This window comes from Lepus europaeus, chromosome 4, assembly GCF_033115175.1.
Source record: "Lepus europaeus isolate LE1 chromosome 4, mLepTim1.pri, whole genome shotgun sequence".
Lineage (NCBI taxonomy): Eukaryota > Metazoa > Chordata > Mammalia > Lagomorpha > Leporidae > Lepus > Lepus europaeus.
The window spans coordinates 144,640,856-144,655,527 of NC_084830.1; the positions used below are offsets into that span (position 1 = coordinate 144,640,856).

General features: G+C 42.9%; 1 protein-coding gene across 2 annotated transcripts in view; it reads right to left on the reverse strand.

The window, feature by feature from the left end:
* Positions 1–272: 272 nt before the first annotated feature.
* SEC24A (SEC24 homolog A, COPII coat complex component) overlaps positions 273–14,672 on the reverse strand; it is an 88,104-nt gene continuing 73,704 nt past the window's right edge. For both annotated transcript variants that reach the window (XM_062189122.1, XM_062189121.1), the window contains 7 exons: positions 14,210–14,320; positions 9,985–10,160; positions 9,644–9,781; positions 8,178–8,282; positions 7,774–7,866; positions 3,892–3,995; positions 273–3,168 (listed from right to left, as the gene is read on the reverse strand). In XM_062189122.1, the coding sequence (XP_062045106.1) occupies positions 3,054–3,168; positions 3,892–3,995; positions 7,774–7,866; positions 8,178–8,282; positions 9,644–9,781; positions 9,985–10,160; positions 14,210–14,320 (842 nt within the window). In that variant the 3' untranslated portion in view covers positions 273–3,053. The remainder of the gene's footprint in view (positions 3,169–3,891; positions 3,996–7,773; positions 7,867–8,177; positions 8,283–9,643; positions 9,782–9,984; positions 10,161–14,209; positions 14,321–14,672) is intronic.

The window sequence follows — 14,672 nt, forward strand, 5'->3', positions numbered from 1 at the left end:
AAAGGAAGACCTTTCTGTCTGACTCTGTCTATCCACTCTGCCTGTCAAAAAAATTAAAAAATAAATAAATAAATAAATCTAAGAAAAAAATAACCTTCAGTCTGGAATTTCAAATCCTCTTATCCTTGTGGAATGAGCACCAAGCACTTGGCTTATGAGGTTCCGGACATCCACTGAGGAGACAAAGAACTCTCAGCAATAGTTTTCATGAACTTCACTGGAGGCGCAGCACGGCAAGCAGATCGTATTACTGTAAATAACAAGTCACTGTCTGTAAGCTCTCTCAATTAACTTTATTGAATAGCCAAACCGATAAGTTAGCACAGATCAAACGATTGTTTGCATGGGTTACAAATGACTTTTTTTTTTTTTTACAGGAATAAAACAGTGAAAATTACAAACTGTAAAAAGGAAGACAAATCTTGTCTAACATTTCCGAGAGGCAAGACTTAACACAGCACATGGAAGATCAATACATATTCAAATCTGAGAACGAGAATTTAATGTTACAATATTGTACACTACTTTACAAAATTAAAACTTCTATGTAAGGATTAGAGTTAACAAAATCTTAAAATCACATTTGGTGGTCCCCTAGATAATAGCTGTTATGCATCTTTGATTAGAAGAAATCTTTTATTCTAATTATTGCAAAACAGTCTATTAGACTCAATACATTACATTAAATTGAAAACAATGAAAATATATGCAAACTGAAATAAACAGTACTGCTCAAGTGAATATTAGTATGTCACTTACAGAAATGTCATTTTAAAAATTCTAGAAATTAGAAAAATATAGTACTTTTTATGGTAGAACTGCCATGCTCAGATTTAAATACCAAGATTGCCCTTGTCTGTCACATTAGTAGTTGTAGATCTGTAGAAAATTCAAAGATCTTTCATAATTTACAACTACAATAAAAAAAATATGGCATAGTGTAAATATTAGTTGCTTTACATCAAAAAGTAATAAGTTGATGGAAAGTAGTGCCCTACTGGAAAGAAAAAAATCAAACTAAAAAACACATTCAATATTGCAAAAAATAATTGCTTTATATCAATATCCAAGAGACTCACTGGTTCTCTCATTAATTGGAGAACAAATATTGTGAATCCTAACTAAAAGTATGTTTTTTTATGACCTGTTATAAAAAATTATTCTGGATTGCACATGTTACATAATATCTAAAATAAATTTCCAAAGTAATTTTGTGAATTATGCTAGCAATGCAAGTAGCAATAACAAGTCATACCCACTTAGGGACGTCGTGAGGCACAAGGAAGGTTATCCTTAAAAGCACACACATCTCCCTCTAGAAGATTCTTTAAAACTGCTAAGAAAGGACCCACAAATATCATTTAAAATTAGTTTGAGGAAAATTTGGGTTATTTTGAAAAACATCAGGATACAATGACTCTTTAGAAGAGGGGAAAATAAAAATTTATTTCAATTTGCTACCATCTGAAAATTGCTTCTCAATAAACAAAGCATCTTTCAAGAAAACTTCCGGCTCAGTGCACCACTTGTACACGGAAGCCCAACCTTAACACTGCTTTACAAGAGACGACATTTTATAGAACACAGTCACACTGACTCAGCTACAAGCAATTGTGCACTTCAGCAGGACCCACTTCTTCCCTGCCCCAAACACCTCAGCTCAAGTCAGCTCATAGTGATGTAAACTTGAAAGTTGCTATCTCATTGGTGATCATGTAAGACTGTAAACACATTTTCTAACCCATTAATATAAACAAAAGATCTTTTCATCAAGTATTACTTAGGAATATCTTTTAAGAAGTTCATATAAGATGAATCAGTGAAAACTGAGCCAAACTTTAAGATATTATCACAGCACTTTAAATATACAGATGTATAATTTACCTACTTGTAAACAAAATTCAATCAATAGTTTTGACTATTTCTCCAGCTGAATCAAAAAAGCAGTCGTACAAGTATGTTCAAAAATCAAGCTTCTTTCTTAACTTGAATATAATGGAATCATGTAATCTTAATTCCCACTAAATCAAACAGTAGCATTCAAGCTTTACTGTCCTAAGATCCAAGAACACATATTTCTTATAAGTGGGATCCAATTTAATTGCTAAACTCCTTAGAAAACAACATCACTGATACAGTTGATTTGCTACATCTGTGAAACCTTTAACTTCTTTCATCTCCATTTCATCCAAAATAACATTTTTATTATACAACACAGAGTGGAAATGTATCAAATAAAAACCCAGTTAAAGGATCAAGATGAAGTTTCTCATCTTCCTGTTATCATTGCCAGCCCCAGCACAATTATGAAGACAGCTCAAACTCTTTGCACTGCAGAGTAAGTATGTCCAAGTCTTCTTCTGTCAAGTCAGAAAACTGCCTAGTTTTCGTTTTCACTTCAAATCAAAGTGACTTTGTTCTTAAGAAAAGAGAATACTGACAGACGTTAAAGCTTGAATGCGTTACTTCACAGTCCTCTAAAGCTAGTTAGTTTATTCTAGATTTAGTTACATGATGATCCTTTTCCTTCCTTAAAAAAAAGAAAACATGGATGGGGAATAAATTCTAGTTTTCTAGATTCTATTTACTTCTGAATTTTATTTTAAAAAGATCATTGTCGATGAATTTGAAACTTCCCTGCAACACTTATGTAGTGAGGTTTTAAACGTAGCAGCCAAAAATTCATAAAAATAAAAAATGAGAAATATACATGTAGACATAGAAGTCTTTATTTTACAAAATGTAGTTTGCCTCTGCAATATTGTCTTATCTCCATCCATGATAACTCAAACATAATTGGCAGCAAAGAAAAAAAGGTATCCAATCATATGTAGATATATTTTGTTTTGAAAAATACAGTATTTCAGAGTTGCATGTTTAGATTCTCTGCTGTGGTCCTTTATTTGCTATAGTTTGTTGAAATCACAGTGAGAACATTTTAATTATCACATCAGTCCACAAACTTATAGAAAAGGAAGGTATTACACATTCCCAGGCATTTTGCATTATTGTGACTTTCCTTAGAAATAACAAAGTCATATTCCTTCATTTGTTCATTTATTCACCTGCTGCTGTATATGCAAAAGGAATTCATAGTAAGACAATGCAGATTCTGTTCTGTCTTCTACCATGTTTTGAAGAAAGTTTGCTTTCATTGGACTCTCATCCCTGAGGAATAAAAGACAAAAATATTTATTTACATTACATAAAACGTAACAGTACAAGAGACGATGGATTTGTCACCAGGCTTTGACTTACTGTGATACTACCAGTGACATTCGCCACCCAGACATCTACCTCTAGAGCCTTGCTGTGGGAATATTTGGTTGATTATGTAAAGTGCATGTTGTTTAGCAGGAAAAGTTTACAGTGGAATCAGGACAAACAGTTAAGCTTTTTACTACCAAGTTCACTAAAAGTTTTAAAGATGTATTTATTTATTGGAAAGTCAGAGCAGCAGAGACTGTCCACGTGCCGGTTCACTACCCGTAGGTCCACAACAGCAAGAGCACGTGGCGAAGAGCTGGCCTGGAAGCGAACAGCTGGGATTTAAAGCAGCGCTCCATTACGGGATGTGGGCAACGCAAGAGGCAGCTTCATCAACGGCAGCACCACGCCAGCCCCAGTATCATTTACTGAGAAGGATGCTTTTCCATTTTTAGTTCTGTATTCTTATAAAAGACTTGCATGAGCATGAGGACACATACAAGGGAGCTTCAAAAAGCTTATGAAAAAACTATGTTTGGATTTCAAACATTTTGCACCAAAATAAACATCTTTTAAGTACATTTTCCACCAACTTTAAGGCCCTTGTATATCTGTGATTCAAAACAAATTCTTGTAATGCCAAAAGAATTGTTTCACTAAAAACAAATGAAAAATTCAACTCACCTTATTACATAAAGTACTGGGAAGAATGGTCTCTGATCTCTAAGCCAAGAGATGAAAGCTATTATTCTGGCAGATTCCGGTGTATCAAGTTCTGGAAGGTCAGTCTGTTAGACAAAACCAATTATATCCAACTTACTCTACATATCTAACAAATGCTCTATAGCACTTCTCCATTTTTAACATGTATATGAATCACCGGGTGATCAGCTCGATCTGCAATTATCTGGGAAGTATCCTACAGTTCTACATTCCCAATCAACTCCCAGGTGATGCTACTGCTGCTGGCTAGGGACCAAAACATTCTGGTTTTTTTGTTTTTGTTTCTTTCTTTTTTTTTTTTTTTTTTGACCGGCAGAGTGGACAGTGAGAGAGAGAGAGAGAGAGAGAGAAAGGTCTTCCTTTTTCCATTGGTTCACCCTCCAATGGCCGCTGTGGCCGGTGGCACCGCGCTGATCCGAAGCCAGGAGCCAGGTGCTTCTCCTGGTCTCCCATGGGGTGCAGGGCCCAAGCACTTGGGCCATCCTCCACTGCACTCCCGGGCCATAGCAGAGAGCTGGACTGGAAGAGAGGCAACCAGGACAGAATCCGGCGCTCCGACCGGGACTAGAACCTGGGGTGCCAGTGCCGCAGGCGGAGGATTAGTTTATTAAGCCACGGCGCCAGCCGGGACCACAACATTCTAAGAATCTAGAACAGGACTAGGCAAAAAAAAAAAATTTTTTTTTTGACAGGCAAAGTGGATAGTGAGAGAGAGAGAGAGACAGAGAGAAAGGTCTTCCTTTGCCGTTGGTTCACCCTCCAGTGGCCGCCGCGCTGTGGCCGGCGCATCGCGCTGATCCAAAGGCAGGAGCCAGGTGTTTCTCCTGGCCTCCCGTGGGGTGCAGGGCCCAAGCACTTGGGCCATCCTCCACTGTACTCCCAGGCCACAGCAGAGAGCTGGCCTGGAAGAGGGGCAACCGGGACAGAATCCGGCACCCCGACCGGGACTAGAACCTGATGTGCCGGCGCCGCTAGGCGGAGGATTAGCCTGTTGAGCCACAGCGCTGGCCAAATTTTTTTTTTTTTAATTAATTAATCTATTTGAAAGGTGGAGTTACAGAGAGAGAAACAGATCTTCCATCAACTGGTTTACTCCCTAGATGGCTGCAATAGCCCAGGCTGAGCCAGGCCCGAGCCAGGCCCAAGCCAGGAGCCTGGAGCTTCTTCCAGGTCTCTCATGTGGGTGACAGGGACCCAAAGACGTGGGCCATCTTCTGTTGCTTTCCCAAGCGCATTAGCAGAGAGATGGATCAGAAGTGGAGCAGCTGGAACTCAACTATGCCACAACACTGCCCCCCCCCCTTTTTTTAAACTTAAAAACAGAGACAGAGACAGAAAGAGAAAGCGCCCCATCTGCTGCTTCATCCCCTGAAAGCGTGCAGTATCAAGGACTGCAACAAGGCCGAAGCCAGTGGCTCAGAATTCAATCCAGGTCTCCAAAACAGGTAGCAGGAACCCAATAACCTGAGCCATCATCAGTGCTTCCCTGGCTCCACAGGGTTCGGATCAAAGGAAGCTGGGTCAAAAGCCAGTAAATGGGCATCAAACCCAAGTACTCCAATATGGGATCAGGTATCATAACCACTAGGCCAAATGCCCACCTCGGCACACTTCTTAAAGGACCAGCTAATCAACACTTAAAGCTCGTAGCTCACTTGATCTCCGTCGTAAATACTTAACTCTGCTGTTGTTAAACTGAAGTAGATCTAGGGGCCGGCGCTGTGGCACAGCAGGTTAACGCCCTGGCCTGAAGTGCTGGCATCCCATATGGGTGCTGGTTCTAGTCCCAGCTGCTCCACTTCTGATCCAGCTGTCTGCTATGGCCTGGGAAAGCAGTAGAAGATGGCCCAAGTCCTTGGGCACCTGCACCCATGTGGGAGACCTGGAAGAAGCTCCTGGCTTCGGATCGGCACAGCTCCAGCCATTGCGGCCAACTGGGGAGTGAACCAGCGTTAGAAGACCTCTCTCTCTGCCTCTCCTCTCTCTGTAACTCTTTCAAAGAAATAAATAAATCTTAAAAAAAAAAAAAAAAAAAACTGAAGTAGATCTAGCAATACATCAGCAAACAGGCATGGCTGTGCTCAATAAGACCTCAATTACAGAAACAGGTGGCAGGCCCCGTTGGGCATAGCTGACTGAGCCCTGATCTTTTAAGATTTATTTATTTAACTGAAAGGCAGAGCTACAGACTAAAAGAGACAGAGATTTTCCATCTGCTGATTCACTCCCCAGATGGCTGCAACCAAGCTGGGCCGATCCAAAACCAAGAGACAGGAGCTTCTTCTGGGTCTCCAGTGTCGGTACAGGGGGCCAAGCTCTTGGGTCATCTTTCACTGCTTTCCCAGGCACATTAGCAGAGAGCTGAACTGGAATTGAAGCAGCCTGCATTCGAACCAGTACTATGTGGGATGCCAACACTGTGGGCAGCACTTCACCCGCTATGCTAAAGCACTGGCCCCCAGCCCTGACCTTGAGTAACCTCCTAGCTCATCTTTGCAATTTGCTATGACACACAGAATTGATTGATTCATTTGCAAGGCACACCAGCATGGAAAATAATTAAATTCTTACTACAAAACAGCAATTTAAAAGATCCTGCCAAAGAACAAGAAAGCATTTGCCAAAAACACACAAGCAAAAAAGCAACAATGCTAATGCTGCATGTAATAAGCTATTCTTTTGGTTATTAATTAAATTCATTGTTTTCTTTCCATTGATTAAAATAATATTTGTTTTATTCTCTTGTTACAAGTTAGTTTATTTGAAATGCAGTTATAGAGAGGGAGAGAGAGCAAGAGAGATCTTTCATCCCCTGGTCTGGTTCATACCCCAAATAGTGGCAATGGCTAGGGTTGGCCAGGCTGAAGCTAGAAGGCTAGAAGGGCATCCAGGTCTCCCACTTGGGTGGCAGGGGCCCAAGTACTTGGACCATTTTCCACTGCTTTCCTAGACATATGAGCAGGGAGATGTATCGGAAGTGGAGCAGCAGGGACTTGAACCATATGGGATACCTGCATTACAGGTGGCAGTTTTTTTTTTTTTTTTTTTTTTTTTTATTATTTTTTTTTATTTTTTTTATTTTTGACAGGCAGAGTGGACAGTGAGAGAGAGACAGAGAGAAAGGTCTTCCTTTTGCCGTTGGTTCACCCTCCAATGGCCGCCGCGGTAGGCGCGCTGCGGCCGGCGCACCGCGCTGTTCCGATGGCAGGAGCCAGGTGCTTCTCCTGGTCTCCCACGGGGTGCAGGGCCCAAGGACTTGGGCCATCCTCCACTGCACTCCCTGGCCACAGCAGAGAGCTGGCCTGGAAGAGGGGCAACCGGGACAGGATCGGTGCCCCGACCGGGACTAGAACCCGGTGTGCCGGCGCCGCAAGGCGGAGGATTAGCCTGTTGAGCCACGGCGCCGGCTTGCAGGTGGCAGTTTTAATCTGTTTTGCCACAACACCAGCATCCAGGATACCATTTTTCTTTCTTTCTTTTTTTAAAGACTTATTTGTTTATTTGAAAATGAGTTACAGAGAGTGAGAGACAGAAAAAGACATCTTCCACCCACTGGCTCACTCTCTAAATGACTGCAATGACCAGAGAAGGCCAGACCAAAGCCAGGAGCCAGGAGCTTCATCCAGGTCTCCCATATGGGTAGCAGGGGCCCAAACACTTGGTCCATCCTCCACTGCTTTTTTCCAGGCCATCATCAGGGATCTGGATCAGAAGTGGAACAACCAGGACACAAACTGGTGCCCCTATGAGATGCCGGCATTGCAGGCAGCGGCTTTACCTGCCACACACAGGCCCCTGAACTGTAGTTTAAAGCTACTAATTACCATAGTAAAAGAGACTTACCATAATCTGTGGAATTGATGCATAGTTCTGAACTCCTAGAACTTGGGTGAGAAAACTCTGTGCACAATTTTTTCCAATCCAAAGCATCAGTACCTGAGGACATGAATGAGATTATTTTGAGAGAGCACACCAGTTAGACTCAACTTCACCCCCGAGTATGTTTCAGAAGATCCAAAGGAGAAGTGTATTTAGTGAACGCATACAGCCTTCAGTGGAACTGATAATTACTAACATTCATCACAATGAGCCACTTTGCACTGGGCATGAAACAAGAAGGTGAACACAGATAAAGACCGAGGCTCAGGCATATGGCTGAGGAAGAGAGACGCTGAGTGGAGTGAAGCCAGTGCTAAAAGGCACGGCAGGCTGTGGTGACCAGGGTCAGCGGGAGTCCAGGCACTCACCGAGCCTGCATCCATGAGGAAGGCGCCATCCCTGCTCAGCTTTTCCACTGACAGCTGAAGAAGAGGGGGCTGCGGTATGGTTCTATCGCTGATGCTGAGGGCTCCCTGAGATTTAAGTAAGAGTAAATCTTTCAGATACAGGTAACATGGAATCACAACTAAACAATAACAACAAAATCAAATGAACATTACCTTCAACAATTTTGGCTTTTTTAAAGTAAGCTATAATTATTTATGTTTAAACATAAAGAACACAGAGAACTATTTATCACCTATCTAAACAAAGATACTCTAAGTCTCAAGAAACTTCTAAATAACTGTTTTTTGTTTTTGTTTTTGTTTTTTTTAAGATTTATCTTATTTATTTGAAAGTCATAGAGAGGAGAGGCCTGGGATGCTGGCAATGCAGGTGGCAGCTGTACCCTCTACGCCACAGCACTGGCCCCAATACTTTTTCTTAAACTCAAGGACACTGATACACTGAGCATTCACTTAGGATGTTCAAGTGTAATTTCACCATCAGGACACTGTTTTCAGACTCACTTGTTTATATAAACACACAATAGGCTGTTCTCATCAATTTGATAATCTCATTTCTTACATCTGCTCTAGAGATTCACCTTAGGAAAATTAAATAAAAGCATATATTCAGGAGCTTCCTTAAAACAAATTTCTTCACACAGACCTAGCAGAGAAATAAAAAACTAAAACTTTACACAACAAATGCTTCTTTATTTCTGCATTGGATTGAAAATAATTAAGGTAACAAATCTTAAGAAAAAGCCACTAGGGACAGGTGTTGGCGCACAATGGGTTAAGCTGCCATGCCAGCATCTCACATGAGCAGCAGTTTGAGTCCCAGCTGCTCCATTTCAGATCCAGGTCCCTGCTAGTGTGCCTGGGAAAGCAGCTGAAGATAGCAAAAGTACCAGGGCCTCTGCCACCAATGCTGGAGACCAGGATAGAGTTTCAGAATTCTCGGCTTTAGCCTTAACAATTGTGGTCACTGGGGGAGTGAACCAGTAGATGGAAATCTCCTTCTCTCTCTGTAACTCTGCCTTTCAAGTAAATAAATAAATCTAAAACAAGGGGCCAAGGCTGTGGCGCAGCGGGTTAACGCCCTGGCCTGCAGCGCTGGCATCCCATATGGGCGCCAGTTCTAGTCCCGGCTGTTCTTCTTCCAATCCAGCTCTCTGCTATAGCCTGGGAAAGCAATAGAAGATGATTCAAGTCCTTGGGGCCCTGCACCTGCGTGGGAGATCCAGAAGAAGCTCCTGGCTCCTGGCTTCAGATCGGCACAGCTCTGACTGTTGTGGCCATCTGGGGAGTGAACCATCGGACGGAAGACCTCTCTCTCTCTCTCTCTGCCTCTCCTCTCTCTGTGTTAACTCTGACTTTCAAATAAATAAATAAATCTTTAAAAAAAAATCTAAAAGAAAAGGTACCAAACCAGAAGTTAATCTTACCTCATCTGAGAGATTGTCGACTCTATACAAACTGGGATGCGTTGTGAGCATAAGGTAAACCAAAGGTTGATTTTTCACTTGACACATCGCAAAAATACGTTCATCAAGACGTGCATTTGTCCCAGTCTGGAATGATTTCTGTAATTATAAAAAAAGAAATTAATCCCCCAAAAGGGATATAAACAGTGCGTACAGAACTTTGCAATGTGAATTATTACTCGGTGTCTGTTTCCTAATCAGTGAGACAGACTTCCACTCTCCCTGCCGAGTAATGACAGTGATGTAGCTACACCGCGAGTGTGCGTGCTTCACAGCACTGTGTTGCCTTCTGTTCTGATTACCTGTTTAAGGAGAGCCAACACAAAAAGTGGGAAGAGTCGCAAAGAAAAAGGAACCATGAGTCCAGGCTGCTGGTTACTCAGGACCGAGGCACGGTAGGCAGAAAGAGAGTCAATGACGGCGTTCACCAGAGCATCTCGAGCGTCACTCAGACTTGCAGTCACGGATCGGTCAACAGCTAATCAAGATGGGGGCAGGGACAAAAGAAACAAGACAGAAGTTTGGTCACCCCACTGTTAAGAGAGGAGATGATTTCTTTTAATTGCACTAAGGCTCTCTGAATTATTACTGTACAGTGAGCCAGAATATACAGCAGTTAAAAGCGCGCTCTGGAGACTTAAGTCAACCTCTGTTAAATACGGCTCTGTCATCAGCAGGAGGCAGGACTGGAAGTAGAAGAGCTGGGACTCCAATACGGCACTCCGACAGAGATGCAGGCAACTTAACCTCGGTGTTGGTGCGCACCCCAAAGATTATTTTAAAAATCCACAAATAGGGGCTGGCGCTGTGGCATAGTGGGTAAAGCCGCCATCTAGTGTTGGCATCCCATATGGGTGCCTGTTCAAGTCCTAGCTGCTCCATTTCTGACCCAGCTCTCTGCTGTGGCCTGGAAAAGCAGCAGAAGATGGCCAAAGTTCTTGGGTCCCTGCACCCACATGGGAGACCTGGAGGAAGCTCCCAGCTCCCGGCTCCTAGCTTTGGATCAGCGCCGCTCTGGCCATTGCAGCCAATTGGGGAGTGAACCAGTGGATGAAGACCTCTCTTTCCCTCTCTCTCTCTCTGCATCTCCTTCTCTCTCTGTGTAAATCTGATTTTGAAGTAAAAATAAATAAATCTTAAAAAAAGCTCCTGGATCCTGGCTTCAGATCGGCACAGCTCCAGCTGTTGTGGCCAATTGAGGAGTGAACCAGTGGATGGAAGATCTCTCTCTGTGCCTCTCCTTCTCTAACTCTGACTTTCAAATAAATAAATCATTTAAAAAAAATTCACCAACAGTGCCTGAAAGACAGTTATTGCTGTCCACAGTAATAATAACAATGAGCACATGCTATAAAAACTAGTGCTGAAGGAAACAATACAGGCAGTGATCCTCAAATTTCTCAGGTCATCATCCTCAACTTTTCTGTACACCTGATCTTAGCCAAAAGGCCAAGAAGATTTTTTATTTATTAAAAAAAAAAAAAAAAAACTACTACTTGGCTGGTGCTGCGGCTCAATAGGCTAATCCTCCACCTTGCAGTGCCGGCACACCGGGTTCTAGTCCCTGTCCGGGCACCGGATTCTGTCCCGGTTGCCCCTCTTCCAGGCCAGCTCTCTGCTGTGGCCCAGGAGTGCAGTGGAGAATGGCCCAAGTGCTTGGGCCCTGCACCCCATGGGAGACCAGGAGAAGCACCTGGTTCCTGGCTTTAGATCAGCACGGTGCGCCGGCCGCGGCGGCCATTGGAGGGTGAACCAACGGCAAAAGGAAGACCTTTCTCTCTGTCTCTCTCTCTCTCTCTCACTATCCACTCTGCCTGTCAAAAAACAAAAACAAAAACAAACTACTATTTTTTATTTATTTGAAAAGCAGACTTACAGGGAGAGAGGTCTTCTACCCGCTGGTTTACTCCCCAAAAAGCTGCAAAGGTTGGGGCTGGGCCAGGCCTAGGCCAGGAACCCGGAGCTTCCTGAGGGTCTCCCACATGGGTACAGGGGCTCAAGGACTTGGGCCATCTTTCACTGCTTTCCCAGGTACATTAGCAGTGAGCTGGATCAGACAGGGAGCAGCCAGGACTCCAACGGGTGCCCATACGGGATACCAGTGTCACAGGCAGAAGCTTAACCTACTTCGCACAAAACAACGCCACCCTGGTCCTCAACTTTTAACAAAATTTAACACCAGCTTCTGGTGGATGCTTCACCAGGCTCCTTACAAGGAAAAGGCTCTAGGTAGTAAATTCAAGAAAATGGGTAACTCTCCCTGCTGTAGGCATATTTTATTTGAAGCAAATGGACCTTCTGAAAGTTTTCCCTGAAGGAGAGAAATAGCAAGAATCAAAATAATGGGGGCCGGCGCCATGGCGCACTAGGTTAATCCTCTGCCTGAGGCGCCGGCATCCCATATGAGCGCTGGTTCTAGTCCCGGTTGCTCCTCTTCCAGTCCAGCTCTCTGCTGTGGCCTGGGAGAACAGTAGAAGATGGCCCAAGTGCTTGGGCCCCTGCACTCGCATGGGAGACCAGGAAGAGGCAACTGGCTCCTGGCTTCAGATCAGCACAGCTCCGGCTGTTGTGGCCATTTGGGGGGTGAACCAATGGAAGGAAGACTTTTCTCTCTGTCTCTCTCATTGTGTGTAACTCTGCCTGTCAAATAAATAAATAAAATATTTTTTGAAAAAATCAAAATAATGAATTTGGGTCAGGTATTTGATGAAGCAGTGAAGAATCCACTTGGAATACCTAGATCCCATATCAGAGTACTCAGGTTCAAGTCCTGGCTCGCTCTGCTCCCAAATCCAATTTCCTGCTAATGTGCACCCTGGTAGGCAGGGGACTCAAGTACTTGGGCCCCTGCCACCCAGGTGAAAGACCTACACTGAGTTCCTGGCTCCTGGCTTTGGTCTGGCTAGCCCCAGCCATCACGGGCATTTGAGGCATGAAACTGTAGATGACAGCTCTGTCTGTGTCCATCCTTTGTCTTTTTTAAAAAAATGATAGATTTGAAAAACAGATTAAAGAAATCAAGAAGGTGGCCGGTGCCGTGGCTTAACAGGCTAATCCTCCGCCTAGTGGCGCCGGCACACCAGGTTCTAGTCCCGGTCAGAGCGCTGGATTCTGTCCTGGTTGCTCCTCTTCCAGGCCAGCTCTCTGCTATGGCCCGGGAGTGCAGTGGAGGATGGCCCAAGTCCTTGGGCCCTGCACCTGCATGGGAGACCGGGAGAAGCGCCTGGCTCCTGGCTTCGGATCAGCGCGGTGCGCTGGCCGCAGCGGCCATTGGAGGGTGAACCAATGGCAAAAAAGAAGACTTTTCTCTCTGTCTCTCTCTCACTATCCACTCTGCCTGTCAAAAAAAAAAAAAAAAAAGAAAGAAAGAAAGAAATCAAGAAGGCAACCATATCTGAGATGGAAGTAAATAGGTGAAGATATTAGTAAGCCTTCTGATAGCTCACATGAACTGGCCAAGACTGCAAACAAAGCAAGCGTGATGGGCACTTCAAAAAGTTCATGGAACAGGTGTATTAAGAAAAAACTACACACAGATTTCAAAATGCTTCTGCACAAAAAAATTTCTTTTAATGTCATTTTCCTATGAGCTTTCTGAAGTCCCCTCATAATGTAGCAGTAAATTGCTTTTCAATCCCAAATGCCATGACAGCAAACTTAATCACCTTTCTCTTAATTCAAGCTAGAGATTAAAAAAAAAAAGGTAAAACCATTAAGCACTGATGTCAAATATTACAAAAGATATGGTTATTCAAGTCCAAAGCAGAGAGAGAGACAGCAGTTTGGTTATGGCCAGTGAGGAAGGCAAGAGGGAGCGGCAGTAACTAACAATGGGCAAGAAGCCCTTCTTTGGGGTTCAAAGAAATGTTCTAAAACTAGACTGCGGTGATGGCTACACAGTTTGGAAATACACTACAAACGACAGAATCATTCATTTACAATGGGTGACATCACACAGTATATAATTTTATCCTCAATAAAGCTGTTTCAACACAGGAAAAAGGGAACTTCAGATCTTTGCATTCAAATTGTATCCTGCATTCTTAAATTTTATTTTTTAATTTTTTAAAGTGACCAGCAGAATGATTTTTTAAAGATTTATTTATTTGAAATGCAGAGTTATGGAGAAAGAGAGACACAGAGAGAGAGATCTTTCATGCACTGGTTCACTGACAAAGATGGCTGCAAAGCAATGGACTGGGATGGGCCACACAAGTCAGGAGCCAAGAGCTTCCTTCCAACTCCCACATAAGTAGCAAGGGCCCAAACACCTGCTCCTCCCTAGCCATTAGCAGGGAGCCGGAGCCAAGACAAGACATGGGTGACGATATGGGTTGCTGGCATTGTAGGCGGCAGTTTTACCCAATATGCCACAATACCGGCCCCCTCAAATGGTCTCTTAAAAGCATGAACAGGACCCAAAACTTTGAAACATGTAAAGCCAGTTATTTAGGAAAAATAAAATATGTGCATTTATCTAATGTTACTGTTTAAAAAATATTTAAAACAGGTGATAACAACTCTTACCCATATTTGCCAATAACCCTGAAATTGCTTGAACATCAGCTCCAAGAAAGACTTCATTCAAAGTAGAAACCACAGGCAAACACAAAGTATGGACACGAATTCGTCTTTCACCTTTGGAGAAAACACACAAGCGGTATTAAAAGACGGTCTATTTACAAAGATTATTTTAAAGATACTTGAAAGGAAAAAAATCACTTCACGTAGGGTCTTAGAGTAAGCAGAGATAAAAAGACAATCAGTCACAATACTTTTTCTTCACAACAATCAAGATCACTAACAAACAAAATGAAAACCTTTGGAAATCACCAGACACTGTAAGTTAATCTCAGAAAATTCTTAGCAGCAAGATCTTTATATACCAAAGAAAAACAACCAAAGGCAACACATACTACATGTGGCACATGAAGACTAGTGAAGCTACATATATATAAGGCGTTCATTCCAAATAATTATAGAGAAAATG